Raw genomic sequence first — 26,431 nt, forward strand, 5'->3', positions numbered from 1 at the left:
GGCTACCCCCAGGTGGCATCTGGGCAGTCTATCTGGGCGGGGCTGGCTTTCCTTGTCCAGTCATCCTCCAGCCTACCTGGCCTCCCCCTCCTCTGTCCCCAGCACCCTGCGGTCCCCATCGTCCCCCATCCATGAAGAGGATGAGGAGAAGCTCTCTGAGGACTCAGATGCTCCTCCCCCACTGAGCGGCGTGGAGCTGGCACTGCGGGAAAGCAGCTCCCCAGAGGTTAGGCTCCCCCACATGAAGCTGAGCCACCTGCTCTTGCCAATCTTCTCCAGTCCATGTGCACTGAAATCAGACCCAGTCCCACTGCATGCCAGGACGCTCCTGCACTTCTGGGCCTCGGCCAAGCTGTGTGACTCCCCAGCCTGTTTCCTCATCTGTGGGATGGGTACCATCTGGGGTACTGTTCGGTGGAGTCCCTATGAGGGTTGTAAGAGGGGCTACAGGTGAGGCCTGGTGCCTGGCGATGGTGACACGGAGTATCAGATGCCGCCCTTCACATCCTCCTCCCGCCTGGTCGCAGGAGCTCAGCCCCCTTCAGCCCCTGGTCATCAGCAGCCCTGCACCCGAGCTCCAGGTGGACTTTGCTCTTTGTTTCCTAGAGTTTCATCACAGAAGAGGTTGACAAGTTGCCGTCACTGAAGCAAGGTAAGCCCCCTCCTCCCTCAGGCGCCTGGAGACTTTTATAGGGGTTGTGGCCCTGGCTGCAAGTGGGAAGAGGGCCCTCCCGGCCTCACGGTGGCTGTAGCCATTCCTCGCCAGTGTCACCATCGGACACACGAGGAAACCAAGGCTTGGGTGTGAGTGGGGTGCCCAAGGTAGGGGCCTGGGTTGGGTGGAAGCAGTGTGCTGTCCAGGTTGCGTCTCTCTGCATTTCTGCTCTGAGGGCTGATGGTTCCTGAGTAGAGAATTAGAAGCTGGGGTCTTCCCCTGGCTTGTGCTCGGCTACGTGGCACTGAGCAAGCCCCTTTGCCTCGGGGCCTCAGTTTCCCTACATCTGGACAGGCTAAGCTTTCCTGAGGCACCTGCACTCCTTTCTGCCTGCGCAGAAGCACATGCAGGGGCCAGAGACCCCCTGGCTCGCTCGGGTTGTAGGGTTCCTGGCAGCATTAGGGCCAGCCCCCCTGCCAGAGGGACCCTACCTCACCTACTAGGACCCCCTTGGCAGTACTGAGAAGTGCAGGTCCCCAGCTAAGGCCTGAATGCCGGAGAGGGGGTAAACCAGCTGTATGTGTGAGAGTTCATCCTTGAGGGCAGGGCAGCAGGCTCAGAGGGCCACGTACCCTCTGCGTGTCTGCAGGGAGAAGCAGGGGACAGGCAACACTTGGTACCTTTGAAGCGTGGATTTGTAATTTTCTTATAGTAAAAGCAAAAAAGCCCCACACTGGAGGATGGAAAAGAGGGTAAGAAAAGAAGCAAAGAAAGCGTCCACTTTTGGGGTCTCTGGAGAGCAGCTGAGACATTGGGTGGAGTCGGGCTTGAGCCTAGGCCAAGGGCTCCAGCAGCTGCAGAGCCCCTGGAGAAGAGAGGCATGCTCCAGGGCCCCCGCCTGTCGGCCCCTGACCTTGCCCTCTGCCTGCTTTAGGGAGCCGAGTGCCATCCATCGAGAACGTCCTACAGGACAGCAGCCCTGAGCACTGCAGCCACGGACAGCCAGGTCCACCTGCCGACATCTGTCTGCCAGGTAACACCTGCAGGCCTGGGGGTGGGCCTGCTCTGCCTTCCCAGGGAAGCCTGTTTCCTTTCCCTGGCTCTAAGCTGCTCTCCTTCCTAGACCCCAAAGCAGGACCCAGGCCAGGACCAGATCTGCAAGGCATCCCTCTTTAGGGGGAGCCTGTGCCCCAGGCCTCTTCTCACCCTGAAGCTGGCTTGGCCTCTGGAAGGCGGGAGGCTGCTCACTGAGGGAAGTTCTTTTCACTGTCTACCTCCTGCTCAGGGCCAGGTGGTCAGGTCTGGTCCTAGGTGGGACCGCCTGTCTCCCTTCATCTTTGGTCCTTACCATGGGCCCAGCAGGCCCCAGGCCAGGTGCCAGGAGAACTAGCAGTAGGGCCTCTGTCCCAGGCCCTGCTGGGAGTTGGGGAACCCACACCAGACTTGGGCCACCTGTCCAGGTGAAGCAGCTTGTCCCAGGCTGGGGCGCAGAGGACAGGCTGGGTGCACTGGGTGCGGTGAGGCTGAGAGCAGCAAGAGTAGTAGGGAATGGGCTTGCTTTCCTTCTGTCCCCTTTTCCAAAGGCTCAAGGCCCATGTCATCACCTCCTTTGCTCCCTGCTCCGGTGGTATAAGTTCCTCAGGGGCTCATGTGGTGCCAGTGCCTTCTAGAAGGCCATCGGAGGTTCTAGAATCAGAATTGATAGTCACATCACCTTCAGAGATCACCCCAGAAGCAGCTGCTTAGGGAGCCTGGCTCCCCCATGTGGCCTGGAACATGCCGTTGCTTGGTCTTCCAGGGTCCCCGGTGGCCTGGGTGTTGGGCCATTGTGACATGCTTTGGCTGGATGGGCCTCTTGTCCCTGCCCGGCTCCTGGATGAGCAGGGTCCTGTGCAGGTAGAGCGGGGTGCCAGGCTCACTAGGCTTGGGGGAGCAGGCGCTGGTGGTCTAATTGGCCCGCAGTGGCCTACCCAGAACACAGACCCAAGTCAGAAGCCACGCATAGGGCCAGCACATCTTAAAGTGACATGAAATCAAGTTAAATCCTTTCAAAGGGTCTCAAAGATTTCATTCTGATCAAAAGTGTGAGGAAGAAGCAGGGAGATAGTCAGGAGAGAGACCAGGCTTCCTGGAGCCACAGGTGTAAGTTCTGATCCTGCAGGGCAGCCCGAGGGGGCACCTTGACTGATGGCAGCATCTGCAAAGCGTGGCTGGCTCGGCCCCTGCCCACAGGTGAGACTAGCACACCTGCTCTCGTACCCTAGCCCCAAGTGAGCGTCTCAGGCCTTCTTTAGGTCCACAGGCAGAGGCAGTTTGTGGAAGTGGGAGAGGAGGGGCCGTGTCACTGCTCCTGGGCTGCTCATTGCACAGGGTTGGCTGTTTCTTGATGCTTGCAGTGCAGACTGCAGAGGGCGGCCCTGCCAGCGTCCATCTGTATCTCCTGCACGTCCTCAGGTCTGAGCTCCTGCTGACGGCACACCAGTATCCTGCACATGTTTCTGTGTCTTTTATATCCACGTGGCGGCACACTCTGTTCTACTGGCTTTTTTCACTTAACGGAGATCGTGAGCATCTCCCAGCATCAGTGTGTGTTTTAAAAATGTGAACACACACACGTGTCCTCTTGTTCTTCTTGTTGGTTTCCCCCCCTTTACATGAGAGAGAGAGAGAGAGAGAGAGGGTTTTTTTTTGGCAGCTGGCTGGTACCCTCATTCTCTTTAAAGAATAATTCAGTGTCCCTTGTAGATGGGTAGATGGAAAAAAAGGAGGTTGGAGAAAAATCCATAAAATGGTGAAAGTCTAGGTGCCCAGCATTCTGTGGGCTTCTGCCTTGGGGTCAGCCCTGTCCAGCTCCCAGCCGTTGCTCCTGAAACCAGAGGTGGAGCTGCGCCCACACATGTGCCCTCGGTGCCCTGACCTAGGCTGAGCAGTTGAGCAGTGGGAGGAAGGGACAGAGCCACCATGTCCCCCGCATTACAGCAATGCCCAGATGCTCTGTCTCCAGCTCTTGCTTCTCTTTCGTTGCAGCATCAACACGTGTGCACATTTTGCTTCTTGACAGCCCTCATCTTGTCCTAAGCTGGTGTCTCTGCCATGGAATGTGCTGGTCTGTTGCGAGTGCTTGCTAACTTAGCTTCCATCTGTCTCTCCCTGCTCTGTTGGTAAAGAGGAGTAAGCTGGCACGTGACCTCCTTTTATACACACTTCAGGTGGCTCTGACGGGCATCCTTGGAAAGAGGAGCTGTCCCTTTCTCCCCCACCCCGGGGCGGGGGGTCCTTCCAATTTTCCTGTCTTCATCCGCATCCATGTTTTCCTGAGGGCCTGAATTCTGAATCCAGAGTTCTCCAAGGCCCCTGCACTTGAGCCCTGGAGAGTCCTGACTTTTGGAGTTGGAGGTTTTTCCATCTGGATTAGGTGGCTTGGTTGGGCTTTTCCAGACTTTAGGGTCCCCAGAATGGTGACACAGCCGAGGCATGCCAGAGCCACTATCCCCAGCAGGAAGCAGGAGCCTGGAGGATCAGGGTTGCCCAGGCAGCACCTGGGGACCAGGAAACCTTGAGGAGACACTGGGCCACGTCCAAAGGGTACGACTCCAGCCTGAGGCCAGGCCTTGCTCCAGGACAGCACAGCCGAGTTGCCAATGGTCCCAGTAAATGTGTTGGGGCACTCAGCAAGATCTGCTCCTGTTTTCTGGCTGTGGCATTAAGGAACAAATAGGAAAATAGTATGTCCCAGGCAGTGGGAGGCCCTGTCTGTTGGAGGAAGTCTGTCCTCTTGGGGTCTCTGGTCTTGTGTGGAGACCGTCTTGCTTCCTGTGCAGAGAGCATCCACTTACATAGCCCCCCCCCATTCCCTGCTACCTCCTCCACTTGTCTGCATGGCTCCGTGGCCCCAATGTCACCGTGTGCTTGGCAGACAGTAGCCTGTGCACTGCTGTGCCTTTCTACTGTAAGCCCACTGGTGCTGCTGACTAACCTGCCCCTCCAGCCTCTGGAACCTCTGGGACACCGGCACACTCTGAGCAGTCTGTTAGGGGGCCCCATGAGGTTGGTGCCCCACTGGACAGGGAGGTGCCCTCTCCCAGTATGGCCTACGTGGACCTCTTACTGAAGGCAGCTCAAAGAGTGCCATCACTCAGAAACAGGCAAACAGTGGGGACCCTCTGAAGGTTCTGAGTGCACACCCTGTGAGCAGCTCTGGGACATCTGCTGATCTGTGGCTAGGGTGTCCCCACAGGACTCGGGCCACTGTGGCCGTGAGGCCTGTGCAGCCTGTCTGGGGAATGCCCCAGGTGGCCTCCCAGTCTCTGAGCTGCGGGCCTATCTTTGTCGGCCGACCTGAGCCAGGCTGGGGTGGTTGGCAGCTGCTTCTACGTCCCCACACAGATCTTTCCTGTCCTTGAACATTTCTTCTGACAAATATCATCCCTCTACTGAAAGAACAACAACACTGTATTTATAAAGTCAGCCACAGCCTCCACGTCGGTGAGAGATACCATTTGGGTGTTTGGGTTTACGTAAAGCTTGCAGAAGTAGGAGCTCAGGCAGACCTGAATAGGGTGTCATGGCCTATTGCAGTGGCACAGCTGTACCCTGCACAGTCGCTCCTCACCCAGGGTATGGCCAGCCAAGTCTGGGGGCAGCCCTAAGGGTCCCATTACCTGAGCCCCAGGGGGCAGACCCTGTCCAGGGACAGAGGGCCTCATGGCATTGCGGCACTGTGGTGGTGACAGTAGGGAACAATCAGAAGAGGCCTGTGTGGACCGCCAGGCAAGCTCCTGAGGCCCCTGCTTCCACCTCATGGAAGCTGCCCACGGGGCCACTCTGAGCATCTCAAGCTCTGCTCCCACGTACCCTGTTCTGGGGTTGACCGAGATCTAACCTAACCCAGTCATAAAGCTCTTTTCAGGATAGTAGCTGCTCAGATCAGGGAATCTCAGACCAGGGTGAGGGCAGGAGACCCAGAGGGGCCAGCAGCTAGGGCACCACCATGCACTGTCCTGGGCTGTGGCTCCACGGTCAGGTGCCCGGGGCAGTGGGCATTCTGTGTGGTCACATCTGATCGAATCTGCTGTTCCTGCCACAGACAGGTGTGGGGTGAGAGTAGCCCTGTCCTTGGGCTCACGGTTGGTGGGAGCAGGTGATGGGGACTGCGTGGCTGAGCCTGACCCTTTCTCCCTCTGCCCCACCTCAGGATGGTCCACCTCCATGGAGACACCTTGCAGCCTCAGCACCACCACTGGTCCCCCCTGGCCTCCGCTGGGCGGCCCCAGTCCTGACCCTGGTACCACAGAGCTGACACCACTCTGAGATCCTGGCCAGGTGGCAGCTTGGAACCCTCAGCTGCCTGGACTTTGCCGAGGGGCTGCCCCAAACCCCAGCGTGACCCTGGCTCCCTCTACTGTCTGCACACCCAGTAAGGCCACCAGGTTCTGAGGTGCCATGGTGACCCTCGATCTAAGAGCACAGTGGACTGTCCCCTCTACAAACCCTTTTTCTACAGTTGATGTATTTGTCAATGGTTCAAGGTGAAGGACAGCAGCTTTCTGTGCCAGGCACTGCGCGCTGGGGTGTCCCCCAAGTGCCCTGTTAGCTGAGGTGCGAGGGCTGGGGGGTGACTGCCCACGAGCAGCTTGGACTGGCTTTACCCAGCACCCACCTGGCAGTGGGTTGGCACCCCAAGAACTTAAACCAGCAGAAAGAGAACTTATTAGTGGGTGAAGTGCTGTCCTCACAGATGCTCTGGGAGGACATGGGGCCGACTTACAGTCAATGAAGGAAACGGTGTCTGTCCGCCTGCCCTCATGCACGCTGCTGCAGCTGCTTTCCGCCATCGGCCGTGTTTGTCCCAGCCACTCTGCTGTCTGCTGCCCCTCCCTGCTCCGGCCCTCCCCTGGGCAGCCAGGGGTGTGGGAGCGGTGCCGGGCCTGCCCGAGGTGTGGAGGCAGCCGGCCGGTGTCTGCTGGGTCCTGGCTTTGCTTACCTCGTCAGACCCCACGTGGAGGGGGGGGAGCTATACAGCCTGTGGCCCTGCCGTCCACCTGCCAGGGAGCACACTGGGTGGTTTCCTTGGCTCCCTGTTCACCATTTAAAGGTCCCTCTGCATTTCTCCTTGCTTTGTTCTGTCTGGGCTCCTGTTGCAGGACCTGCCTGGGGGAGCAGGGGTCTGGCCATGATGCTTTGCTTCTAAGGTGACCTTGCCTTTTTAAACCTCCAACAACAGAAAGGCAGAGGAGGTGCCTGGCCTTGGTGCCCCAGGCCAGAGCTGCCCCAGCAGGGCTTTGAGCCTGTCAGGGAGCTGCCCTGCACCCACCCCTGTGGGAAGGATGGTGGTGGGATGGCCCCCAGCAGTCCACAGGACCCTGCACAGTCCTGGGCCCCACCCAGCACCCTCCCTGAGTCTTGTGGTTGCTCCGAGCCCTGGCTTTGCCTGGCAGGGCGCTTGGGAGAGAAACCCAACAGTGGAGGACTGGTTCTTGGGCCGAGCCTGTGAGTGGAACGTGGTCTTCATGCACCCAGGCCAGCTTCCCTTCTTGGCTCCTGTGAGCTCACGTGTACACACACATGCACACACATGGGCGGGTTGTCGCCCTCCCACACCCCTCTGCCCCCGCCTGTGCCCTGGCCTCTCGCCATTGGCGTTGGCGCTAGTACTTTGAAGGATGAATGAGGACTGGCCTGTCTTGGACTTATATGTGCTATCACTTGATGTATTCTGATTGGCTCGTTTTAGTTCATTTTTACTGTATATTTATAGTAATAAAATCATGCAGCAATATCTTGTCCACTGCTTCCTCTGGTCATTGTTTCCTGATCCAGAGGCAGGACACTGAGTGATGAGTGGTGGCTCCCCCACCCTGTCAGCATATGGCCTCTGCCTCGGTTTCCTCGTGTGTAGGAGGGCAGCAACAGTATGACTTCCAGGCAAGGGCAAGGATTAGATGAGAGAGTGCATGCCCTCGCTGCTGTTATTACTGTTTTCACTGTCATCCGTGCTGGTCCTCTGGATGGAGGGAAGCCAGACTCTTGGGATTTGGCTCCCCTCTTCAGGAGCTCAGGCCTCTGATCCCCATCTCCATCACTGATTCATCCCACAGATGTTTACTGAGTATCTGCTGTGTGCCAGGGGAGGGCAAATCGTATAAGGCCCAGGCCCCTGGGTGCATGCATTACAGTCAGTGGGATGCAGAATAGGTAATCAAAGTCTTGACATTTGGTTACTGTTAGGAAGGAAGTCGGTGGGTGATGAGATGAAGTCGTAGGAGAGACTTAATTTATCCATGTGGTCAGGGAAGTCTTCGAGGAAACGTCTGAAGCCCTGAAGGATGAGAGGGCCGTGGAGCAGTGCTAAGTGCAAAGGCCTGGGACAGGAGTGACCCTCATGTGTCCATGGTGGAAAGAAGCCCACTGGCTGGAGTATGAGGGAGGGCTGCTGGGGGAAGAGACTTGAAGACCTTGAGAGGTGATTGGATTTTTTACAAGGGGCAGTCAGTTTTCTTTTAAGCAGAGGTTTGTAAGCAGGGGAGCATCACCCGTGGCTGTCATGTGGAGAAAGGATTGAAGGAATGGGTTAGCTGCTCAGAGATGATGGGTTTAGAGGCTGGAGCCGAGCCCAGGGCCTCTGCCCAGGACTGGCCTCCCAGCAGGGGATGGTCAGTGACACAGGACCTCCACCACAGGGCCCCCAGCTCCTGTGCAAACACAGTTCAAGCTGCCTCCACCACCCCTCTTTGACTCAAGCTCATGAGGGTGGAGGGGGCTGTGGTGTTCTTGGACCACTGGTCCCTGCCCCAGGGAAGGCCTGCCACCCATGGCCCTGCAGTGTGAGTGGAGAGGTGCTCAGCATGTCAGACAGGCTCCCATGTGGGCTGAATCAGATTTCCCTCTGCACTTCTCCCAGCAGAGCCCGCCCCTTTATTAATGTCTGATGTTGGGGAGGGGTTGGAGCAAGGGGAGCCTTTCCTCCTGGGCTGAGATTGTGCTGGACTGCCTGGAGGTGGGGCCCTCTTTGGATGGGGGGAACCTTTCCCTTCAGATATGGTCATGGTGGATCCTGCAAACCCTTACCCGCCCTTTGCTTGCCTCTCCTTTCCTCCTGCTCGGCTTCATTCAGGGGAGCCTTACCTGTGCCATGGAGCTTGGTCTGACTGCAAGTCTCTCACGAGGTTGCAGCCCCAGCCCTGGGCACCCATCCTACAAGTGCATGCGAGGAGGGGAGGGTTCCTTCACTCAGCAAATCCATGTCCACTGTGGGGAAGAGGAAAATGGCGCTCGGGCCAAGCAGGTGGTGAGGTGAGCCTGGCCATTGTGGGGTTCAGGGGGCCCCATCCCTCTCCCTTGGATAGTGTTTCTGATGCTTCTGAGCCCTGGCAACTTCCTTCTCTAGAATGAACATGGGGTTAGTACCCCAAGGCACTCCCTTGCAGAATCAGGCAACTTTCTGTTGTGGAAACTGGATAAGAGACAGGGTGGGATTCTGGCTCTGTCACCAACTGCTGGGTACCCTTAGGCAAGTCCTGGCCCCCTCTCAGGCCAAGGATCCTCGTTGGTAAGCTTCCCCCAACAGTGCCTGGTATACTGTGCCTGGCCGGGAGGGCACTTGGGGCACTGGGCTGGAAAGCCTCCAGCCCGTGGATTTATGTCACTTCCTGCCCCAGTAGGCTAGGTCCAGGGAGGGAGCCCCAGAGCTCCTGGCCATCCACCCCAGCTGCCAGGGCTGAGCGTGGACTCGGGGGCTGTGGGACAGTCGGAGCTCTGAGGCCCTGCTGTCTTTGCTTTTCTGGAGTAGGCAGACCAGCAGAGTGGCCCAGGACGGGGAGGTCGTCACCCTGTGAGCTCAGGTCTCAGCCGAGTAACGAGCTCTGAAGACTTCCGGAGGCAGGTGCCCCCCGCCCGCCCCGGGACCCGAGGGGCAGGGCCTGGCAGAGAAAAGGCCCTGAGCTTCGTTGGCTCGTGTGGTCGCACAGGGGCGACGTCGCGGTGGACAGGGCCACGCGGGCCGGCTCGGCCTCCCAGGGAGAAACCACTGAAGGAAAAGGGAGCCGGCACCATCGAAGGTGCAGTAAGTGTCGGGATTCCCGGCTGTCCCCTCTGGGTGCCCACGGAGAAGTTGATTGAGGACAGCGTGAGCACCGAGGATGCTTGGTCCGCACCATCTGGTGCGTTGCATCTTGGGAGTTGAAGTTTTCTAGGGCTGCAGGCAGAGCCGCAGCTCTGGGCGCGCGGCTATTGGGTGACTTCTGGGGCGCGCACCGCCCCCTGCCTTTGCACACGGCCCCCTCCGCCTCTCAACGACGCGTCAGGGCGCCGGCAATTGGCGGGGGGGGCGGAACCCAGGCGCGCGGCCGCCCGCGGATTGGCCGGGCCCGCGCATGCACTTAGGCGGCGGCGGACGGACATCGGGGGCAGTGCTAAGATGTCGACGGCGGCGGTACCGGAGCTGAAGCAGATCAGCCGCGAGGAGGCGATGCGCCTGGGGCCGGGCTGGAGCCACTCGTGCCACGCCATGCTGTACGCCGCCAACCCGGGGCAGCTCTTCGGCCGCATCCCCATGCGCTTCTCGGTGCTGGTGAGGACGAGGACGGGGACGGGCGCGGGGGCGGGCCGGGGCGCCGGCCGACACCGCTCCCGTGACCCGGCGCTCCCTTCAGATGCAGATGCGCTTCGACGGGCTGCTGGGCTTCCCCGGGGGCTTCGTGGACCGGCGCTTCTGGTCGCTGGAGGACGGCCTGAACCGCGTGCTGGGCCTGGGCTTGGGCTGCCTGCGCCTCACCGAGGCCGACTACCTGAGCTCGCACCTGACCGAGGGCCCGCACCGCGTCGTGGCGCACCTGTACGCGCGGCAGCTGACGCTGGAGCAGCTGCACGCCGTGGAGATCAGCGCGGTGCATTCGCGCGACCACGGTCTGGAGGTGGGGCCGCTGCCCGGGCCCCGCCCCCGCCCCGCCCCGGGCTTGGCTCTGGCCCCGCGGAAGGCGCCGATGGGTAACACGTCTCCCTGAGCGTCCCCTGGCCGGGCTGGGCGGGCGTCGCTGTCCCCGGCAGTGGGTGGGGAGAGGGGCTCGGGGTCGGGAGGCGAGGAGAGGGGGGCTTGGGCTCCCTCAGGGCTGTGTTCCGTCCGCCTTGCTGCCTGCCATTGCCAATCCTGAGAGTGGGGAGCGGGGGCACTGGGGAGGCTGGGATGGGAGCGGTGCCTGCTCGGGGAGGTGGGGAACTGAGGAGCAGAAATGGGGCTTGTAGGGCTTGGGAATGTCATGGCGGGGGAGGGAGCAGGTATGAAGGCTCATGGGATCTGTGGGTTTTGTGGTCTGGAAGGGCTGGGGGTGAGACTGGGGGTGTTTGGGAGCATGGGGTGTGGACTGGGAAGAGTGACATACGAGGCTTCTTGCCAGCCTTAGGGAAGAGGATGGGGAGTGCATGGGGTTGGCCTCAAGACTTGCTTGGGGATGAGGGGGCTGCACTGCTCCAAGGGCACTGGCTGACTTCCCCCTTGCCAGACCCTGCTGGGTCTACCATTGTGTTCTTGGCAAAACTGGCAGCTTTTGCCCTGACCTTGTAGCATACAGGTCTCCTGCCAGGGGTGTGCCGGCTGCGTGGAGGCCCTGGCCCCAACCCTGGCCTCCTGTCCATGCAGGTGCTGGGCCTCGTGCGGGTCCCGCTGTACACCCAGAAAGACCGAGTCGGGGGCTTTCCCAACTTCCTGAGCAATGCTTTCATCAGCACCGCCAAGTACCAGCTCCTCTTCGCCCTCAAGGTGCTCAACATGATGCCCGAGGAGAAGCTGGCTGAGGCCTTGGCTGCGGCCACAGAGAAGCAGAAGAAAGCCCTGGAAAAGCTGCTCCCAGCTTCCTCCTGAGGTGGTTCCTGTGCCAGCTGTCTGTCGTCTTTCCTGGGCTGTATCTCTGCCCATGGGCCAAGGAGACTTGGCCCTGGAATTCCTATGGAAGTGTGTCTTCTAGTGTGTATCTGTGTTGCACACCGCTTCTGACTGCAGGGGGCTAGTGGGCATCTTATCTCCACTGTCCCCAGCAGTCACTGGGCAGTGGCCGGGCCGTTGGGACCCAGCCCGCCCACTCAGGTTGGTCAGTGGGCGGCCTGGGCCTGGCTCTTCAGGCTCAGGACATTTTCTCCTACCCCAAGGCTCAGACCCTCTTCTGTTCAAGTCTCCTCATGGACTGGGGGAAGCCCCAGCTATCTCCTGGTTTTCCAAGGGGTAGGTGCACAGCTCAGACCGTTTAGGAGGTGATTGTTTTGGTGGAGAACACCTCTGTCTCAATCCTCCCTCCTTCCCCTGAGCCAGCCCCAGAGCCTGTAGAAGAGCCAGCTTGGGGTAGAATGTTATACTGTTTTGGTTGTTGCGGGGTTTTGTTAGCTTTTCTCATTCATGGTGTGTGAACTTGGATGAAGCTTCAAATTGGCTTTACTTCACCGTGGCTTGGTTCCCAAGGATAGTTTTGGGGGCCCAGCTATGTATGGAGTTGTTGAAGGAGAAAAAGACAAGTCACTTTTCAGCCATTGTGTGTTGTTTGGTCTGGATTGGAGGCCCTGGGCTGGGCCTGGGAAGGTGCCTCCTCCCTTACTACCAAGACCCTAAAGGCAGGTAGGTGCTGGTTTCCTTCTCCTAGACACGGAAGCTGGGCCCAAGAGGGGCTCTGGGTCCCCAGGCGCTGGGCACTGTGTGGAGTGGAGTCAGCTTGGGCCTTCTGTCCCAGGTGGTGCATAGGGAGGAGCTGCCCCGGCCACAGTGTCCATCTCCCTTTGTTTTTACTGGGACACTAGCAGCCTGACCTCTGGTGGCTTCTGTGCCGAGACCGTCAATGTCAGGCTCCCTTTCCTGATCCTGGTGGCTCTCGCTGCACCTGGGCTGAGCCTGCTGCTCTTACCTTTGCTTTGAAAACCTGCCTTTCTCCATTCTCAGCAGTCTGCAAGCAGCTCCAGGGGATGGTCTGGAAGCACAGGCTTAGTGTGCAGAGTGACAACAGCAGAGCCACTACGGGACAGGAAGGCCACCACTGGCGGTCTCCTACAGCCCCATATCTGGAAAACTCCAGTGGTGCGATTGGAAAATCTCCACAGCCCATGCGTGGCCTGGTAAGGAAGGCGGTGCTCCCTACTTCACTTTGGAGCACGATAGGAGAGCCTCCCGTGGGGAAGGCATTTGCTGTGTAAATAAATCACCCGTACCTGGCTCACTCGTGTTGCCTGAGAACATGCCTAGCTTCCACAGCAGATCCTGTCTTGAGTCATGCCGGGTTCTGTGGAATGATGGGCTCCTGGAGCAAAGGTACCCTGAGCTAGGGGGAGGGGGGCAGGAGGGGTCGCTGAGTCAGTGTGGCTCTGCGCAAAGCATTCTAGGGCTGGGCCACAGGGGTGTCCACCAGAGCCCTGGTCCCTGGGGCTGCAGGCTTGGCTTTGGCCCTACTGGTTTGTCTGCCAGGACTGCATATCATGTGACCAGAACAGAGCCCCTCACCAGGTAACCTTAAATTTTATTTTCCAACAAAATGACATTTTCCAGGTGCCTTAGTCCTCACCTGTAAAGTCAAACCTCAGTGTGGCGCCTGCATGTATACATTCTCTTCCCAAGGCCCTGCCTGGCCTGGGCCAGGGTGGTCCATGAGCTCTAGGCCTTACTGCCAGGTTCTGAGTGACAAGTCCTCATCCTGCCTCAGTGCTAGCCTGAGCTGCCTGGGCAGGGGCTGCAGCCCCGTCCTGCCTCTGTCTGCCGGCTGGTCCCTGGGGCCTGATCTTCCGGCCCGGACTGGGGCCTGAGCTGCTGCAGCTGCCTGCTCACTGCCGTCCTGTCTTCCTGGCACACAACTTCAGGGTGGATCAATCACCCAACGTCAGATTCTGGAAAGGAAAAGGCCCTGGTGAGGAGGGAAGACTGAGGTACGTGGATGGATGTGTGGGCAGCTGCCTGGAGCAGATCCTGCTGCCCCCGCCTGTGTCCTGCTGTGGATGTGGGCTCAGGGCTGGCAGACACTCACCATCCCTCCCAGCTAGGGCTCCCGCCACTTCTCCTTCCCGTTCAGCACCTGCAGCTTCTCCAGGCTCTGGGTCACTGAGCATAGTGCTCGCCCTGAGGACGTGGTGGATAGTTAGAGCTCTGTGGCAAATCTGGGCAGCAGGAGCAGGGAGGAAAGGGGGTCTCGGGACACGAGGAATGAGTGGCCTTCAGCCTGTCTAGCCCCTGCTCAGTAGGGCAGGGTGGGGTTGTCCAGGGGGCTGAGCTGGTCACGATCCCTCTGCCTCCCTCTGAAATACTAGGGGCTCTCAAGCTTCACCAAAGTGTTGGCCACTGGTCCTTCACACTCTTGTCCCCTCCTGGAGACTCACCCATCTCATGGATGTGGTCCTCCAGGGCTCCTGACAGCTCAGGGAGGCTCATGGCCTGCAGGGACACTTGCCAGCCTTTGGAGTCTGTGGTGCAGAGGGTTGAGTTGGCTTGGAGTCTGTGTCCTGAGCCCCTGTGCCCAGGAGACCCTCCTAGGATCAATGCCTGAGTGACTCCCAACGATCAAGGCTGGGGAGCCCCTGTTATACCCCTCTCGACTTGGGAGCCCACAAGACCAAAAAGACTTGTGCCATCAAAATGTTTTCTCTTTCTGCCTGCTGATCAACGTACTAACTGCTGGTAGGGGCTTAGCCCCAGGAAGGAAAGTGTGAGGGTCCCTGGCCTGCAGCAAAGCTGTGCCCTTGGGTGGCCCTAACCCAAACTAGAGGCTGCAGAAGTCACTGGCGGTCTTGGACAGTGCAGTCAGCCACACCTCCAGGGCCTTTCCCAACACTGTTGGAGCTGTGCCTCCCACCACAGCTGAGGAAGGGGCTCAGGTCCCCATGTGATAACCACGCTGAGACTGCTGGATGAAATCCTGGGGCCTAGAAGCTCCCCTTACCAGCTGACAGGAGGGCTGGGCCCAGGGTGGCCACACTGGGGGACTGATCCTGCCTCACTCGGGCTGACAGCTCAACTTGACAGGCTCTGTGACACAAGACCAAGTGCACGTGAGGGTAGAGGCCTCCCCCTTCCCCACTACATCCCCGCAGAGGGCTTCTTGGCCACCCCAGGAAGCTGCACTGACCAGCAGGAGAGAGACCATGCATGGCCTTGTTTTCTGCCTGGGTCTTCCAAGGGCCAGAACCAAATGGTGAGTGGGGGCAGTGAGTGACCCCAGGCCCTGAAAACCCCTCTTGGTTAGAAAACCAGGAGGAATTGATGATGGGTGCCTGGGACCTGCACGAGCTCTTCTGCAGCCTGGTTGGCAGATGAAAGGACCTGCCTTGGGCAGCTCAGAGCCACTCACCGCAGCTGGTCCAGGATGAGGGCAGCTTCCCGGGCCAGGGCCCAGGTCTCCTGCAGCTGGGTGTGGACGGCCTTGCGGGCACCATCCTGCTCCAGCAGACAGCTCTCCACCACGGCCCGCAGCTCTTGCTCCTGGGACACCTGGCCGCGCATGGCCTCCACCTCCTCACAGCGCTGCAGGTGGGGGGTGAGGCTGGGATGTGGGCTGGCTCTTTCCCTCCCAGAGGGGCGAGTCTGCCATCTGTCTCTGCCCCCATCTCTTCCCCTCTCTCCACCTTGGTCCTATCCTAAGACTCCGGTTCCCATGCCAGCCGCTTGCTCCCCATCTGTCTTCCTCCCCGCATGCTGCTCTCTGAGTATCCTGCCTGTACGAGGGAGCCCGCCTGTGCGTCGCTCTCCTCTGTGTGTGAGCAATGACGCTGCCTTGGCTGACTCCAGGTGCTGCCCTGCCTTGCATGTCCCCCACCCTCCCTTCCACACTGTGTCCTCTTCTGCAAGGGTGCAGCTCTTGACACTGCCCTCCCCTGCTCCCTGCTTGCTTTGTGCAGCTGGATGGCGAGCTCCTGCATCTCAGCCTCCAGCCGGTCGGCATAGGCCAGCTCCAGGGCATCACTGGGGGGGTGGGCGCTGCTGTGCCAGCGGGCGATGGCAGAAGTCATCTTCCTTTTGGGCCCAAACAACCTGCAAGAGTGAATTAGAGAAGGGCACAGATCATCACCTGCTGCCACTGTATGCACGGGGATTCCATGGACCATCCTGCCACCAACACTATCACCCTAGGAAAGCTCTTAGCTCTGAAAGGGAAGGGTCCCCTGGGATCCTGGGGCAGAGGACAGAAACAAAGGGCCATAAAAAGCCTCCCACACCTGTTCCACTCCCCTGCCATGGGCTCCATCTCTGTCTATTCAGGAGGTGCTCAAAGGTAAGCCAGCAGAGAGAAGTCTGGGAAGACGGTGGGATTTTCAGTATTAGGAATCTGTCTCCCCACCCAGACGACAACTGCACTGGCAGAATCTGATGTAACTACTTTGGAACTGTGGAGTCTTTTGGTGGGGCGAGGGTGGGGGGCTGTGAAGCTGGCTGATACAGGGATTGAATCCTAGACCTTGGTGTTAGCACCATGCTCTAACCAACTGAGCTAACCAGCCAAACCTTCTTTGGAGTCTATTGATGGCTTGTAACTTCCAGGGGAAGGCTTGGATGGTAAAGTGCAGTAAATTTCGGTCAGGTTCAGCTCTTAGAAAAGTAGTACCTATCCATCCCATGCCCCTCAGCCCCACAGCTTGCAGGAACCAGAGAAGATAATACAGACCTTGTCCTCTAAATATCAGAGATCTGTGCTCTGATCACTGATTGCTGCCTCTGATCACAGAGGTATAGATGAAGAGGCAGGTGGCCATTGTTGCAAGCTGCTCCCCCTCTGGCCTTAGTGACTTTCAGGGGATTTAAAGGGCTGGTGCCTTTTCTTTCTCCATTTTTCTCTCTCCCCTGCTCCCCTTTTCGGGTGGCTGGCTGGTACAGGGATTGAACCCTGGACCTTGGTGTTGCCAGCACCACGCTTTAGCTCAGTTAGTTAACTACCTAGCCCTCTCTTTATTCTTTTCTTTAATGTCTGGCTCTTAAAAGGGGAAAAATACCAAGGTCCAGAGTTTGATCCCTGTACTGGCCAGCTGCAAAGAAAAAAAAAAAAAAAAAAGACAAACATACTCAAAAACAATTGTCTATATGTGGAAATTAGAAAGCCCCCACTCTTACCCAGAAGAAGGCATGGGCTCAGAAAAGACCTAAGGCGTTGAGTTTACACCTCAGTCTGATACTCAGCACAGAGACAGCCACAAACAATTAAAAAAAAAAAAAAAAAAAAAATCCTGGGGAAGGAGTAGAATCTGATTTCCAGAGTTACCACATTATTAGACTTAAATGTCTAGTTTTCATCAAAGAAAATCACAAGACATATAAAGAAACAAAGTATGGCCCATTTAAAGGGGGGAGAAAAAGAACAGAAATTGTCCCTGAAAAAGATCTGATGGGGGATCTCCTAGACAAAGATTTTAAAACTGTCTTAAAAATGTTTAAAGAACTAAAAGATGTGGAGAAAGAAAGAAAAACCCACAATGTATAAACAAAATGGAAATATCAATAGAGATAGAAAACCTAAAAGAAACCAAAAAAATTCTGGAGCTGAAAAGTATAACAAATGAAAAATTCACTAGAGGGATTCAAAGTCAGATCTGAGCAAGCAGGCAGAAGAAAGAATCAGCAAACTTAAAGATAACACAAAGGAAATTATGGATTAAAAATAAAGTCTAAGGGACAATGGGATACCATCAAGGAAGCCAATGTACAATAAGGAGAAGAGAGAGAGAGGAGCAGAAAGACTGTTTGATGAAAGACATGAATGTAAACATGCAAGAAGCTCAATGAACTCCAAATGTGATGAATTAAAAAAGCCCAACACCAAGATGCACCGTAATTAAACTTCTGAAAGACAAAGAATCTTGAAAGCAGCAAGACAGAAGTGACTTGTCACATACAAGGGGTCCTGAATAAAATTGTCAGTAAATTTCTCATCTGAAAGTTTATACAGCCCACTGGCTTCTGGCTTCCATTCAAAGTGCTAAAAGAAAAACTGTCAGCCAAGAATCCTTTATTTGGCAAAAAGCTGTCCTTCAAAAGTGAGGGAGAAATGAAGACATTCCCAGATGAGTAAAAGCCAAGGAAGCTCATTACCACTAGACCTGTCCTGCAAGAAGTGCTCAAGGGAGTCCGGGGTGAAATGTTGGGAAGCAAGGTGGTAAGTGGAAGCTGTATGAAGAAATAAAGATCTCAGAAAAGGGATGTGATGATGAGCAGATGGGATAACAAATGTGGAAGCACTCTGAAGCGTTACAGTCACTCACAAGCAGTTATGATTAAAGACAAACTTCGATTGTGTGCACAGGAGGATGTTTCAAGATAACAGGCTTTAATTATTTGGATTTTATGTTAAACTACTTTATATTCATGCTCTTGAGAAAAAAGAAACCTATACAATAAATTATTCTGCTACCTCTAGTGAAATGGTGAGGATTATCATTTGTAGAATTCTTATATTCTAATCATGGAAAATAGGGTAATAAAATACTAAAAAAACAACAGCAAAAAACACAGCAGAAAATGTTAAAGTGTCCTGAACGCAGTGGTCGCAGTGGTGTCAGCCATGCTATGTTGGGGCCCTCTGCACCTCACAAGGTGGGGGAGCAGGACAGCTGGCTCTGGAGGAAGAAAGCCCACTTCTAGATAGAGCAGCTCTTTCCATCCTCCTCGGATGATGTAGGAACCTAAGCTGGTCTCAGAACATTTGGCTTAAAATGAGGGGCTGAGGGCCAGCAATGGCCCCTTTGGACTCACGTGATGCCAATTTCCTTCAGGTCGCTCTCGGTGAGGGTCAGAAAGATGCGGAGGTCCACATCCTGTTCCTCAAACACCTGCAGGTACTTCAGACACCCAATCTGCTCCAGCAGCGCAGCAAGATCCTAGAGGGCAGAGAAGACAGCAGGAGCAGGAGGACAGGGGGGACAAGAGGAGGTGCGAGCTGCAGTACAGAACCATCTCCCTCCTTGCTAAACTCGCATTCTCGAAGCCTCATCCTATTCTGAGCCCTACTGCTTCCACAAGCTCAGCATCAGGGCGAAGACTTGTCTGTGGGGAGAGCCCAAGCTGCCCATCCTGCTCTCCATGCCCTCAGGCAGAGCATGGAGTCTGGAGATCCAGGGGGAGGCTGGGCAGTGCACGAAGCGGGATATTCAAGACCTTCTCCTTCCACTTCTTCATGGTTGTGACCTAGCCTTGTGTATGTCACTGGAAATTTCATTCCCCATCCTTGCAAATGCTTGGTTCTATGAAGGAGTGTTGAGGAAGCTGTTAATCTTACTGAGAATCCTTTGTATGTGAGGAGTCACTTCTCTCTGGTTCTTTTCAAGTTCTGTCTGAAATCTTGATTTTGATGTGTCTAGGTGTGGATCTCAAGTTTATCCTACTTGGAGTTCACTGAGCTCCTTGGATGCAGAGGCATGTTTTTGATTGGATTTGGGAAGGTTAAGCTCCTTCTTCATTTTTTCTGCTCTTCTCTCCCCTGGAGCACCATCATGTGTAGGTTGCTCTGCTTGATGGTGTCTCACAGGTTTCTGTTCATTCTTCCTTTCTGTTTCTCAGACTAGATATTCTCAGATGACCACTGTTCAAGTTCTCTGATTCTTCTTCTTGCTCAGACCTGGTGAGCCCATCTAGTGAGATTTTCATTTCAGTCATATTTTTCAATTCCACCATTTCTATTTTTGCCAGTTTTTTTGTTGCTTTCAATGGAGGAACAAATTTTTGAAGGCTGTTACTCTGCCATTTTCCTTAAAGTACTTTCTCAATGAAACAGCCTTAAGATCCCACCATGACACAAACACTCCAATCAACGTGTTTAAGGAACTATGAGGTGCACCTGCTCAATGAGCCTGGGAATACCAGCCCTCGAGAGGGGCTGCAGGGAGAAGCCAGAAAAACTGCAGGCTCTTAGTGACCAGCAGAGCGGGTAGTTTAACAAATAAGTGACAAATACTTCTCCCTCTCCTTCCTCTTTGTACCATTTCTGCCTGTGTAGGGCAGAACTCAAACACGTATCAGAGAGTTGAGCTGCTGAGCAGCACCTGCAGTCCCTAGGAAGATGCTCAGCCAGCGCAACCCACGATCACCCCAAGTGCACAGTGTGCTGCACACATGCAGCTTGTCACTGGCTCCTAGGAGCAGCTCTGAGACAGGTCCTGTTTTTCTCCTCCCCAGGCTCAGGGAGGCCGAGTGGATCATGCACACCCAGGGACACAAACCCTGCAGCTGGGCAGCTCGCCACTGGGAGTCATCTCTGCGCCCGAGGAGCTTGATAGGTCATTTGGGGAAAAACCACCCCCACTGTGATCTCAGCAGTGCCTGGCCCATCATAAACACACAGCAGTGCCTCACATATCACAAAAGACACTGTCTTTCTAGGAGTGTAACCAGCAGTGACACAAATGGTTGTACCTGGGGTCCTGAGTAGGGGAGCTTCTCAGTTTGGGGAGTAGATCCTGGGGAACAGGCTGTCCTGGAAGTCCCAGTGCTGGGAGGCATCTGGCTGTCACTGTTGTTGCAACGATTCTTGGCCTTCATATAACTTTTCGTTTGTTTGCGAACTGAGTTTTTCCGTGTGTGATCTGAGTCCTGCGGCAGGGGGCATGAGTGGAAGTTACACTGATGTTCTCTCAGTGACCAGGGCTGCGCCCAGGCTCTGCTATCTGCCCGCACTTCTAGCTGCTGCGCCTGGACCTGTACCGGTTCCCTCCCGCCATCCAGAGGCTTCCTTGACCTCCGTGTCCTCCACTGCACTTTGTGCCATCAAACTCAGGTGGCACTCCCAGAGGGCAGGCTCAGTGTTGTGCTTCTGAGCTCTGTGTAGACATGCATCAAACATGTGTTACCTGAGCTGCCTATCTCAAGTTCACTTATCTCAAGTTATCTCAAGTAACAACCTCCCCCCACGACACCAAGAAAGGGAGGAGGATAGGAGATCAAGAAAGACTCACGTCATTGCTCTCCAGAGAGGCTTCACTGCTGAGTCCCTGGGCTCGTGCCAGGCCCTCACTGCTGCTGCTGCTCCTCACAGTCCCAAGGTTGGTGCAGAACACGTGCTCCTCTGATAATGTGAGGACGGGTGCCTGACTACAGCCTCACTCATGGTGGCTGCAGAGCCAAGCTGTTTGGCCACAGCACTCGTCCCCTCCACAAACACTGTCTCACGCTGACTACCTGTCCCAAACCTTCCCTCTACACAGACGGGCAGGGCATTGGTCTTGTTCACTGACAAATGCCACCCACCTAGAGCTGTGCTTGACACACAGGGGGGCCCTTGGTAACTAGATGCTGGATGGATGAATGCATGAAATTACAATAGACGTTTCCCACTGGGAGGAGTTAGGAAAGCCTCAGAGGGCTTCCAAATAAAGGAGCTAAACTGGTCTGTTTGGAATGGTTGCCCTTAAGATGCACGGGGGACGCTGGACCAGATGCTTCTCCTCACCTGCCCCATCAGTCTTTGGTTCTCCTCACAACAGCCAGGGCCCTCTGTTATCTTTCACTCTCTCACTCCCTATTAGATGGCCTCGGCACAGGGCCACACCCCAGTGGAATGGATTTGGGGAGACACACAGGACTCCCAGAATCTAACCGAGCCCCTTGCCAACTGGGGTGGGTGGGCTTACGTACCCCGGCTGCTGCTGCTGCTGCTCTCTACATCCCGGTCGTTGATTGGGGAGGTGACATCCCGGTAGCAGAGGCCCTCCCCTTCCAGGGGGTTCTCATCACTGCTGTTGAAGGTGACATAGCCCCGTGGAGGCACCTGCTCTGTGTACAGAACGGGGCACATAAACCCCCATGAACACAGAAGCAAAGACACCTTACTCATGCCAAATGCCACCACCTCCTCACAGGGCTCTTGGTGTGTGACAAGACCCAGGATTTAGGCAGGCATGAAGAAACTTCCTGGCTGTTACCTCATCTATGTGCCAGTGACCTGGCCATAACTGTAGTTTGCAGTTTGCAGGTGAGGAAAGAGGCTCCAAGGGATTTAGGGAGCAGTTAGTGTCCCGCAGCAAGTGCCTGGAGGAGCCAGGGCTGGCACCCAGGCCATGCCCAGGCCCTCTCCCTTACACCTCACCTTGCTTTGTCAAGTGGAAAAAGTAGGAAATGGTAAGCTGTGTTTATAGATTCCTGAACTAGATAAAAACTGCACCCTAGGTGTTGCTTTTAGTTGAAAACATCTAATAATCCCCCTACAACACACACATGTGCATATGCACATTCACATGCCCACATACACATACACTTATACACATGCCCACACAGGTGCACACACCTATATGTGCACACACACCCACACATGCACACGCACATACACATACACACACACATACACCTCCATCTCCTAGGTGCCTTTATGTCCCCTTGACTTTCTTAAACATAGGCATCTAGGGGTGGTCCTCCTCAGGTCAATTAACCCCGGCCAAAAAGAGAGCTGGCTGAACAGGAAGGAAAAAGGCCCTGGGCTAAAAATTAACAGCAGTAAAACAAAATTACACAACCCATGAATATATCTGCCTACAAGAACACAAGTAGAAAAGGCAGAACACAAACCAGAGAATTTAATTCCAATTTTGCCCCTGCCCTTTCCCCAAAGAAAGCACATCTATTTGCATAAAGACTGGCTGGTGGGACTACACAGAACTTTTCTTCTTTATACCTTTCCCTAGTTATGGAGGTTTTTTTTTTTTTTTTTAACATCAGGAAATGCTATTTTTATCATTCAAGAACTTTAGATTGTTGGCAAAGAGAATATACGTGCTTATAAAAATTTTAAATTTCATAAGGTAGAAGAAGTAAAAATAATCCCCTGAAATGCCACAACTCAGAGACAACTACCATCATTACTTCTCTGGACACATAAAAAAAACTGTACAAATCGCTTCAGCCACACATTATTTTGGTAACTTGAAATAAGGAGAACTCCACTTAAAAAAAGCATTTGTTAGGGCCGGCCTGTGGCTCACTCGGGAGAGTGTGGTGCTGATAACACCAAGGCCATGGGTTTGGATCCCTATATAGGGATGGCTGCTTAGCTCAATTTGGAGAGCCTGGTGCTGACAACACCAAGTCAAGGGTTAAGATCCCCTTACTGATCATCTTTTGGGGGGAAAAAAAAAAAAAAAGCATTTGGTGTATGGCTGTTATGGGCTAATTACACCACCACCTCCCATCCAGGGTTAAAACTCCTCCTTCCACCCCCCACCATACCTCAGGGTGGGCCTGGTAGCATGGACTCCTCAGAAGGAATGGACTCTGCCACTCCAAAAGAGACCAGCCCAGCCATGTGTCCCAGAGCTCTGGGCTCACAAGCCCACCAGAAGGGAAATGAGGTGGGGCCCTTATCCAGTGGTAGGAGCTTGCTGGGGGATTCCCCGTGGCCCAGTCAGCCCATTCCTCCCAGGATGGTGGAAGGTGGGTCTGCAGTTCCCACCCCAGCGCCAGGGCTTCTGAAGACGGAAGTCTGAGCAGCTCAGGACTTCTTCCTGGGTTCTTAGGAGGAAATCAAGTTACTCATATACCCTTCAATGAAACATGGTCTCCTCTGACCATGGGTAAGTCAATCTCTTCCAAGGCCGGACTTCAGAGGGATACTTGTCCTGAGATAGCCCCAATCCACCCATCCTGGCAGAATGCCCGCCTTGGCCTGGCCATGGCTGGTGACAGTCATCAAAGGAAGATGTGACTCATTCTTCAGTCTAGTCACTTGGTAAGGCCAGAGCAAAAGAGAGTGAGCACCAAACCCCACTCGCCTACATAACGGTCAGCCCCCAGCACTCCCCAAGAGTAAAATACTCAACACCCGGGGCTGACCCTTTGAGAATAAACTCAGATCTAGGAGCTGGGAGTCTAGGGTTCTAGCACCACCAAGTGCACCATCTCAGAAGGGTCTGAGCATTGATTCCCTCACCTTGAGAAGAGAGGGCAAGAGCATTCACTAAGGTCGTCTGCCCAGGACTGTGGGCAGAGCCAGAGAGTGGGACTTCCACTTCAGTTTTCCCTGCACAGGTTGACCCACCTGTGCAATGAATGAAAGCTGAGCTTAGCTACACTTCTGTGCAGGAGAGAGAGTTCAATTTCTAGTTTTAACCAATGAAAAGGAAAATCAAGGAGATGAACCAAAACCCAAGAGCTAGCTAACAACTACTGAATTTCCATCACAGGAATCAATTTGAGTCTCACCCCTGGAGCACAAAGGCCCTGAGGCCCGAGGCCCACGTTTCAGGAGACCAAGAGTTGTTCTGCTTTGTCAAGACAGACTTTTGAGATGCGATGTCAAAGGGCCATCAGGAAGCATGGCATGCTCACCGTAGCTGGGCTGCAGGGTCCTGCCTCCGAGTCCCATAGCAGTGATCCTGGCCAGGGCTCGTGGCCCCTCATGGATGCTGAGCCCCTTCTTCCGACAGGGCCTCTGTCGCTGAGGAACAGGGCACGATTCATCCGAAGAGCTCAGATCTTCATATTTTTCTGCATGAGAGACACCAAAATTAAGACAGTCTGTTCAGTGACCAATTTAGTAATCCTTATAGTAAACCGGAAGAAAATAATCACAACTGTTGTTCTTAAATTAAAAAGTGTTTACCAGGACTTAATTCGTGAGAAATGCAATAATGGGCCAGTCCTCTGCTCAAATGGGCCACAAAAATCTCTGTTGTGATGAGGAAGCTTAATTCTTATTCCTCTCTTTGTCTGGGTGTCCAAAATTTTTCATAATAAACCTATATTGTTTATAATCAGAAATTTAGTTCTAAGTTGAAGGGACAAGTAAAATCTATCTCTTTGTAAAAGTATAGTAATATCAGCCACAACTTCTTAAGCAATTTTATACTTTCAACCTAAACAACTTCTTGGGAAGCAAATGCCGTGTTTGCTGTGTTTTACAAAGTACTTCAAATCACCACCCTGTCTCAGCTTTAAGAGTTCAACATGCCCACAGCTTTCACCACTGTACAGCTTTTCATAGTTTTTCATATTGATCAGCCCTCTAAGGCAAAATTCAGGGATTTATTTGTATAAGGCTCTCATTTGATTCTACTTCTAAGAAATGATAAGATCTCATTTTGGAGTTGGTAACCTGGGGTGGGGACATGAGGGAGAGGTCCTTCACCATTTCACTCCATGTGAGCTGGTGTCTGTTACAAAACGATCCTGACCCAGGAAGGGAGCTGGGTGGAGGCTGACCCTGGCAGTGAGTGAGTTACAGAGCCCAGACCCATACATGGGCCAGTGACCCTGAGTGGGCCACTCTCTCTTTGCCCCATTAAACACTCCCACTCAGGGATCCGCACACCAGAAGGTAACTACGGTTCCATCCAAGTAGAAGATGCAGGAAACTATAAAAAAAAAAAAAAATGCGCAAAAGAGGAGGTAGCTGAGGTAAAGACAGCTGCATGAATCTGAACATCCCAACACATCCTCAAAATGGCTCAAAATAGAATAGGCAAAGGAAGACCATGCAAATGGAAACAATAAAAGCAGGTGTTACAATCCTGCTATAAAGTAAAACTCAGGCCAAAAAGCATTAAACGTGACACAGAAGAACACCTCTAATATTAAAAGCCATAATTCACAATAAAGCTATAACAAGTTATGAATATCTATCACCAAAAAATGCAGCGATTACCTTTACAAATCAGAAATTATAGTATATGTAGGGAAAACAGAAATACTAGTAATAGGTAACTTTGGGGAAAAAGACATAAGGATACAGAGGCCCTAAATAATAGTCAATAAGGTAGATTATAGATATATACTGAATTCTATATCCAGATAATAGAGAATATAACTTCTCAAGCACACATTGAACATTTAAAAATACTGATCCTTAGGTGACAAGTAAGGCATTTGTAAGTTCCATAAAGTAGAAGAATTATAAATACTCTCTGATAGGATAAACTAGAGTAAAATTGATCATAATAAAATGAGAAATTACTCACAAATCAAAAAGTCCCTTTCACCTAAAAATTAAAAACAAAACAACCCATAAAACTTCTATTAAGAAACTCTTGGATGAAGGGGAAAATAAAAGTCAAAATCACAGAATCTTTAAAAAATAATGATAATAAAAGCACTACATACCAGAATCCCTGGGATACATAAAAAGCAATCCTCAACAAAAATTCATAGCCTTAAACATTTATGTCAACAAAAGGGAAAAAATGAAAATGAATGAATTAGATTCCCAACTCAAAAAACTAGAAAAAGAAACAAAGTAAACAAAAATAAAAGCTGTAATTAATGAAGTAGAGAACTGAAAATCAGCAGCTCTAATAATAAATCAAAATCCGATGGTTTTTTGTTTTGCTTTTTCACTAAATAGACAAAGCGCCATCTAACATAAAAAGAAAAAAGGGAACACAAATACACAAAGTAAGAAACAACAGAAGAAAATAAGCCTCGAAACAGAAGAAACTTTTAAAAAGGAGAAAAGTTTATCTTGCAGAGACCCCAGCAAATAAGTCTGAAATTCTATATGAAATGATTTTTAAGGAACATACTTTCTACCAAAATTGACCCCACTAAAAACAGAGAGCTTAAGCAGACCAATTTCTTTCTTTCTTTTTTTTTTTTAAAAGATGACCAGTAAGGGGATCTTAACCCTTAGCTTGGTGTTGTCAGCACCACGCTCAGCCAGTAAGCGAACCGGCCATCCCTATATAGGATCCGAACCCGTGGCCTTGGTGTTATCAGCACCGCACTCTCCCGAGTGAGCCATGGGCCGGACCAAGCAGACCAATTTCTATAGAAGAAATAGAAAAACTTTTATCAAAGAACCATCCCACAAAAAGAGACCAGGCCCAGATGTTTTCAAAGGAGAATTCTATCAAATCTTG

At 53.7% G+C, this 26,431-nt stretch overlaps 3 protein-coding genes across 17 annotated transcripts in view; 2 read left to right on the forward strand and 1 right to left on the reverse strand.

The window, feature by feature from the left end:
* Nucleotides 1-7,433, forward strand: part of MGRN1 (mahogunin ring finger 1) — a 47,989-nt gene extending 40,556 nt beyond the window's left edge. For all 4 annotated transcript variants that reach the window (XM_063099358.1, XM_063099359.1, XM_063099361.1 and 1 more), the window contains 4 exons: nucleotides 103-226; nucleotides 607-652; nucleotides 1,590-1,688; nucleotides 5,850-7,433. In XM_063099358.1, coding sequence (XP_062955428.1) covers nucleotides 103-226; nucleotides 607-652; nucleotides 1,590-1,688; nucleotides 5,850-5,965 — 385 coding nt within the window. In that variant the 3' untranslated portion in view covers nucleotides 5,966-7,433. The remainder of the gene's footprint in view (nucleotides 1-102; nucleotides 227-606; nucleotides 653-1,589; nucleotides 1,689-5,849) is intronic.
* Nucleotides 7,434-8,868: 1,435 nt separating this feature from the next.
* Nucleotides 8,869-12,846, forward strand: NUDT16L1 (nudix hydrolase 16 like 1). Of its 5 annotated transcripts, none has more exons than XR_010023853.1 (5): nucleotides 8,869-8,947; nucleotides 9,444-10,223; nucleotides 10,306-10,639; nucleotides 11,289-11,511; nucleotides 12,573-12,846. XR_010023853.1 is itself a non-coding variant. In XM_063099724.1 (5 exons), the coding sequence occupies exons 2-4, from the start codon at nucleotides 10,071-10,073 to the stop codon at nucleotides 11,508-11,510; spliced, it is 636 nt and encodes a 211-aa protein (XP_062955794.1). In that variant the 5' UTR covers nucleotides 8,869-8,947; nucleotides 9,444-10,070; the 3' UTR covers nucleotide 11,511; nucleotides 12,573-12,846. The 5 variants fall into 5 exon arrangements, 3 of the variants coding, with proteins under 3 accessions (XP_062955794.1, XP_062955795.1, XP_062955793.1); XR_010023854.1 differs by having other exon boundaries at nucleotides 12,576-12,846; XM_063099724.1 differs by having other exon boundaries at nucleotides 10,306-10,566.
* A 285-nt stretch (nucleotides 12,847-13,131) lies between these two features.
* Nucleotides 13,132-26,431, reverse strand: part of ANKS3 (ankyrin repeat and sterile alpha motif domain containing 3) — a 35,183-nt gene continuing 21,883 nt past the window's right edge. For 3 of the 8 annotated variants that reach the window (XM_063099090.1, XM_063099089.1, XM_063099096.1), the window contains 11 exons: nucleotides 23,907-24,065; nucleotides 21,225-21,362; nucleotides 20,546-20,655; nucleotides 20,007-20,183; nucleotides 18,351-18,475; nucleotides 15,500-15,641; nucleotides 14,962-15,134; nucleotides 14,554-14,639; nucleotides 13,994-14,077; nucleotides 13,645-13,736; nucleotides 13,132-13,507 (listed from right to left, as the gene is read on the reverse strand). In XM_063099090.1, coding sequence (XP_062955160.1) covers nucleotides 13,657-13,736; nucleotides 13,994-14,077; nucleotides 14,554-14,639; nucleotides 14,962-15,134; nucleotides 15,500-15,641; nucleotides 18,351-18,475; nucleotides 20,007-20,183; nucleotides 20,546-20,655; nucleotides 21,225-21,362; nucleotides 23,907-24,065 — 1,274 coding nt within the window. In that variant the 3' untranslated portion in view covers nucleotides 13,132-13,507; nucleotides 13,645-13,656. Of the gene's footprint in view, nucleotides 13,508-13,644; nucleotides 13,737-13,993; nucleotides 14,078-14,553; nucleotides 14,640-14,961; nucleotides 15,135-15,499; nucleotides 15,642-18,350; nucleotides 18,476-20,006; nucleotides 20,184-20,545; nucleotides 20,656-21,224; nucleotides 21,363-23,906; nucleotides 24,066-26,431 lie in introns of those variants that run through there. The other 5 variants (XM_063099097.1, XM_063099091.1, XM_063099093.1 and 2 more) reach the window with 5 other exon arrangements.

The sequence above is a fragment of the Cynocephalus volans genome, chromosome 6 (genome assembly GCF_027409185.1).
Source record: "Cynocephalus volans isolate mCynVol1 chromosome 6, mCynVol1.pri, whole genome shotgun sequence".
NCBI classification, from domain to species: Eukaryota; Metazoa; Chordata; class Mammalia; order Dermoptera; family Cynocephalidae; genus Cynocephalus; species Cynocephalus volans.